The sequence below is a fragment of the Idiotropiscis lumnitzeri genome, chromosome 18, assembly GCF_059441095.1.
Source record: "Idiotropiscis lumnitzeri isolate Australia: NSW breed Sydney's pygmy pipehorse chromosome 18, RoL_Ilum_1.0, whole genome shotgun sequence".
Classification (NCBI taxonomy): domain Eukaryota; kingdom Metazoa; phylum Chordata; class Actinopteri; order Syngnathiformes; family Syngnathidae; genus Idiotropiscis; species Idiotropiscis lumnitzeri.
In genome coordinates, this window is record NC_142408.1 from 11,759,056 (window position 1) to 11,765,315 (window position 6,260).

Consider the following 6,260-nt stretch of genomic DNA (forward strand, 5'->3'; position numbering starts at 1 on the left):
TTGCAGACTTTTCAAATATTGTACCATATGTACATCTTTTTAGCACATCATCTCAGAACGAAACACCCTGCTCCAGTTACCCCCCCTAGCCTTGCAAACCAACACTGCTAGAGTGTGCTGCTTGTGGGCAGTTTTGAAAAAAAATGCCTGTAAAGATGTCTCAGTTTAGATCGTATTTAAGAATCAGAGAAAGCCATTAGAACAGTCTTTGAATTAAATATGCTTCATATTTGGTGAGTTTGCATTAATTCCAAGATATTATTCGAGTAAAAATCTGTTACAAGCTTCAGAGAAATAGTAGTTGAAAAATGTGATCAATCGCAATTAAACATGGAATTTTTTTGGATTAGTTAAAAAATTTAATCACTTGATAGCATATATATATATATATTGATAAATTGATATATATTGATAAATGGAACGCTTACTGACAAAAACCAAACTGTATTGTATTGTGTTCCCTTTAATTCCCATTCAGACACAATCGACCTCAACTCGGCCAACGATGCATGGTATGGCGGCGTGAAAGATTCAATTCGGGAGCAGCAAGACAGAGCTGTGTGGGTGTGTGAGGGCAAGGTAAGTCCGACAGCGTTCCCCCCAACTGTTGTTGTATTTCATTTCACGTTGCGTTGTTTGGTGACTCTAAATCAGGGTTCAGAGAATAAGGGCTCGAAGAACTGGATCGGTCTGGCTGAACACAAAACAGTTAATTTTATTCTTGATAAGATGATACTGGTGTATAGTTTATATTGAAATAAAAAAACAAACATGATGTAACCTCTTTGTTTTAACACATTAACAATATATCACTGGGGTCTCAAACTCAATTTATGTGGGTATGCAGGATGTGTCTGGGCCACATCAAGGATTACCAAAAAAAAAAAAAAAAAAAGGACAACTAATCCAATCTTCTCAATCTTAAATAAAAACAGTTCAGAGCATCACCATTTTTTCAGAACATAGACAAAATTGGTGACCAGGTCCTTTCTCTCATCTCTTTCATTCGCCTCAACATGTCCAATGAGGGATGGCGTCTGATTTCTTGAGCACTGTAACTTTCACGGGACGTTTGAACCAAAAACAATTTCTCTTGATGACAGGTTTTTAAAAATACTTGACTGGTTCTGGATGACAGGATATCTTTTCCTTTCAGTTGGCGTCACTTGAATTACATTTCACCGAAAGCAGGCATTAGCCTTAGCCATGGTGGCAAATAAATAAGTAAATTCATTACATTAAACTTTGATGTCAAATAAGGGGTCCCAAAATATCCTCCTGCAAGGCCACACATGGTCCCCTAGCCTCCAGTTTGAGACCCATAATACATCACAAGTTAATCAACATTCACCAAAAAATAATTTTTGTAAAATGTTTGACCAGTAATACAATACTTGAAAGTGAAAAATCTGCATAAATTTTTTTACATTTTAAAAGTGTTGTGAAGTACAGCATGAGAACCAAACACTATCTCTTATTAGCCGTTCTCAGTGGCTCCCTATTTATAAACTAGTAGTACAGGATATGTGAAGGAAAATCCCCCTCTTCCATCCAATGTGCAGGAAGTAACGGTACACTGCTTGGTTTTCTCATGAGAGCAATCTTCATTGTGTGGTGCACAGAGTAGGTGACAGCTCACCAAGCGCAAGCAGACTCAACAAATTGATGCTTTAGGACGCACCGCACAAAAACACACACACGCATTGTACAACACTACACTGAGTGCCTTCACTATGCCTCCAAAAGCAAAAATCTGCGAGTTATAGCCATCCAACCCTAAAAGGATTATACTTGCTTCTTGATGCCACAAAATAGTCGCAAAGCACTGTGTTTGTAGAAATAAAACTCCACGTCTCACTACAAAGTAGTTCCTTGGCACCAATGTGGCATAAAATGCCTTTTATGCCGAAATGAAGCTCCTCAATCCACTTGTCGTAGTTTCTTAGCTGTACCACGAACGCAGATGCTTTACTGTACATCACTTCCTGTTCACAGTTGGATGGTTCAGAGGAGGATCTAGATCTCCATGATGACCGAATGTCCTACTTGTCGGCGATGAGCGCAGACTACCTAAGCATGGACAGCCGTCTGACCAGCGACTACGACGACACAGCTGATGAAGGCGGGGCTTACACCGACAATGAGCTGGACGAGCCAATGGACGAGCCCCAGCCTGTGTCAGCCATCAGTCGGTCGTCAGAACCTGTGCTGTCAGAAGAGGTGAGTGAAGTGCAACCAAACGCTCATCCAATTATAGTAAACCAACGTACAGTGCAACCCTGTCAACCCTCCTGTATCATGTGCATGTGTGTGTGTGTGTGTGTGTGCGTATAGAAGCCCCACCCTGAACCCCGGAATCGTATAAGAAGGTCAGGCAGCAGAGAGAGGCAAAATAGAGAGCCCAGTCCTCCCCCTGCTTTTGTCCCTGAACCTCCGAAGGTGAGAGTGCAGTGCCTTTCACGCGTGCTGAATCAGGTCTTTCTCACCTGTATTCTACAAACAGACAAAATAACTAGCCATCGGTGAGCCAAGATTTATTGATCATCAGGACAAATTTTTTTTTTTTTTATCTGGTTCATTAATCACTATTATAGGTGAACATAATTTAACCTTCTCTCAACTTTAGGATATACATGTTATTGGTTCAGTATTTTTTGCACAACCTGCTCTTCTCTAACAAGCAGAACACCCAAATTCACAAATGGTGTTTAAGCTATTGGTCAACCAATACATTTCCTGGTTCGATTACAATTGGTGTTAAAACAGTCCTTTTTATCAAGTTGTTCACATTTTGACATTATGAGCACGTGCCTAGCAATTGCTCTCTGTACCTTACCATTGGAGGCTTCAAACCGAGATAAGAAGGGGATGTTCCCCCCTCAATATGCGTTTTTAAATGTTTGAAGAATGTCAAATTAAGTTCACCTGTACAGACTAGCGCATTTTACGTTCATCTTGAAAAAGCAGACTCTCCCCAATTTTTTTTTTTTTGGTGAGTAGGATAATTATATTAATCCCACCTGTGGACAATTTAGTTGGCCAATTGACAATTAACCTAAGAGGGGGCGACACAGTGGCTGACTGGCTGCTGCCTTCCTTTGTTGAGTTTACATGTTCTCCACGTGCCTGCGTGGGTTTTCTCGGGTTTCCTCCCACATTCCAAAAACATGCACGGTAGGTTGATTGAACACTCTAAATTGTCTCCAAGAGAGTGAGAGCGGTTATTTGTCTTTGTGTGCCCTGCGATTGGCTGGCAACCAGTTCAGGGTGTACCCCGCCTACTGCCTGAACACTTCTGGGATAGGCTCCAGCACCCCTGCGACCCTCGTTAGGTGAAGCGATACAGATAATGGAGGATGGATGAACCTAAGAGGAAGCAATCATACTGGAGTAGCAATAAAGGAGACTTGCTAACCACCAGGCCGCCATGGCTTACTGATTTGATCATTCAGTAAAATATTTTTATTATTTTTTTAATTATTAGTTAGTTGATAAATGAATGCTCATAATGATCAATTTAGGGAAGGATTTTGCCAAATGTTCATATGAGAGCATCAGTGACCTCATCAGATAATCTCCCCGGCTGTGTTCTGCCACAGGTGCGTGCTCAAACTCGGACTGACTCATCACACGGCTATGACTCACACTCCAGCAGCACCATCAGCAGCGATGCGGTGGGTGGGAACAAGCCGCTGCCCCCTCCAGTGGCCCTGAAGCCCACCATCGCCCGCCCTGGCCAGATGTCAGATGAGCAAAACTCCGAGAAGGAGGAGGACCCTTCCAACAAATCCTTCCTGGGCAAGGTTGGTATTACTCACATAGTTTCTGTCATATCTATTTTTAGACCTGCAGCTTCCTGATGAATATTCTGCAGATGTTACTGACTAGTCCAATTTGTGAAGCTCTTTGCATTGTCTAATTGTGTTTGCTGCTTGGTTGCTTACGTTGATGTATGTTTATGCCACTGTTTCCTCCTACCACTTTCTTGGCTTCTTATGTGACACAGCAAATGGGGGATCAGGTAATTGAAAATCTGTGTTCACCCACAAATTCAAAATGGAGCATTTGTGATTTTCATGTTTTCCTTTCATTCCACTAGTCCTCGTTTAAAATCAAATTCTTCCATCTATATGTGAAATTAATGGATATCATTACACGATGTGATGTGAATAGTGTGGAAAAAGAACTCATGTCTCCATTTTGCTTCTTCACAGATAAAAGCTTTTGAGAAGATGGACCACTTGGCCCGAGCTCAGAGGATCCTCGAACTGCAGGAGGCAGAAAATGCGCGGGTATGCATTGCTCCTTAGAATGAAACTTGAAAATACACCGGGGGCCAGCATCCTAAAAATAAACACGCAGACAGATATTTTATTGGACCATCCTTGATCACAGCAGCCCATTCAGATTGCTGCTGGCATTGCACATCCTTTATTTCTAACTAGGTGGGGTTTTGTGTCCTAATCTTGTTGTGATCGACATAATCCATCATACTCCAAAGATTGTACAACTGGAGTTACACGGCATTGTTCAAGTGACACCAGTGCAATTTTTTTTTTTTTGTGTTTGTTTTTGTTTTTTTACTATCCGTCAAGTGGCACAATTCGGATATTCTAAATTTTAGCGTGAATACAAAAAAAAAATGCTTCAAACAAGATATCTACAGATGAAGTCAAGGCTATTGAAAGTGTGGATTAAAATCTGTACTTTTATGGATACCTGCCTTTGTGTTTACGCTGTAATGCATTGATCAGATTGCGGCGTTAAAGAGTAATGAATGCCAACCTAAAAGATTTTCATTTAACTATATCCCTGTACTGTATGCCACGACATCGTGGAAGAACACTACTAATAAACCTCATGAACCCACTGCAGTGTAGATATTTGGTCAAAAACTCGAGTGATCGATAGGATAATAGATTGTAAAATGCTTATTTTGTGACAGGATGGGTGGATCAAGTTTATTGTTTTAAAAATTGCTTAAAGCATTTTAATAGTAGCCATCTCAACTAAGTTTATATTTTATAAATTCAACAAAGAAGCAAAGACACAAGTTCACTTTTTTTATGTCGTATTATTGTATTCCTCTCATTCAATTCCTGTGACACTGAAGTGACATTTACCTGTCAATAAATCAACAGACACAATTTTGTTTATTCACATTGCAGGGCATGATGCCTAGTTGGTACATTTTTGCAAAATCCAATATTTCATCTAGTCATTCACATTGCAAAAACAAATATGACCTCAAATGTGAATGCAACCTGCCCGTCATTTCACACGTAGGCCTTCAGTGAAGTCCTACTTAGTTCAACTTGAAAAAAATCTCCTCATAATACCATCATTTATGACTTTATGACGCCAAGGCTAGAAAAATAATCGACACTTGCGCAGTACTGAGTGAGTGTCGGACGACCTGGCTTGGAAATGGCCTCGCAAGTGTATCTGCAATAAAACCCCCACTTTTCCCTCCTTCGGCCATTGTGGTTTAAAAAAAAAAAAGCAAGAATATATTTTTGAATTTCAAATGGTCTGGTGTATCGCTTCCGCATACCGCTGCCCCCTCATGGCTGAGTATCCAATCACTAGCCTCATTTTATCATTTCATATTGCTAGTCCACTGTGGTAGAAGGAGGTAGAAATATTTTGGGGATATGAGGCAAATGATTAAATAAAAGTCAAATATAAAGACAACAACTGTTGTTCAAAACAAGTCCAGATTCACTGACGATGTCAGCAGTCTCTAGAGCACTCACTCCCACCCGTGCGGTGTGCATATTTGGACTTTTGATGACATATAGGTTGGATGTGTGCAGATGAGCATTCAGATGCAGCGTGCAAACATATCCGATTTATATCCACTTACGAAAGAGGCCAAGCTATCAATCCAACGGAAGTCTCGTTAAATTTGGGTCTCATAGTTAAAATTTAAAAAAAACTAACAATGGGAACACTTTTGTAACCTCGATGACTCAATACAGAATTGAGTCATCGAGGGTTTGTGTTTGGTGCTTGTAAGTTTTGTTAAAGTTAGTCATTGTGACACATCTGGGCCTTGTTTCTCTTTCCCCGCAGTTGGAGATTGCCCAGAAGCACCCGGACATCTATGCAATCCCAGTCAAATTGCCGAAACCCAATCTCAACCGTCCTCAGCCAATAGGGTGAGAACGCCGCTCCGTTGTCAGAAATAAGCAGCCTCGATTTGTCCGATGAAGCCGAAGAGCTTTCTTATTCACGGCGCGTTTGTGTGCCTTGATCAG

The 6,260-nt window shown here is 40.8% G+C and overlaps 1 protein-coding gene across 8 annotated transcripts in view; it reads left to right on the top strand.

Moving 5' to 3' along the window:
* The window catches only part of tjp2a (tight junction protein 2a (zona occludens 2)), a 44,633-nt gene that overhangs the window by 36,511 nt on the left and 1,862 nt on the right, over positions 1-6,260 (top strand). For 4 of the 8 annotated variants that reach the window (XM_088281168.1, XM_088281162.1, XM_088281167.1 and 1 more), the window contains 7 exons: positions 479-579; positions 1,996-2,220; positions 2,335-2,439; positions 3,600-3,803; positions 4,007-4,021; positions 4,215-4,292; positions 6,076-6,161. In XM_088281168.1, coding sequence (XP_088137294.1) covers positions 479-579; positions 1,996-2,220; positions 2,335-2,439; positions 3,600-3,803; positions 4,007-4,021; positions 4,215-4,292; positions 6,076-6,161 — 814 coding nt within the window. The remainder of the gene's footprint in view (positions 1-478; positions 580-1,995; positions 2,221-2,334; positions 2,440-3,599; positions 3,804-4,006; positions 4,022-4,214; positions 4,293-6,075; positions 6,162-6,260) is intronic. The other 4 variants (XM_088281165.1, XM_088281169.1, XM_088281164.1 and 1 more) reach the window with 3 other exon arrangements.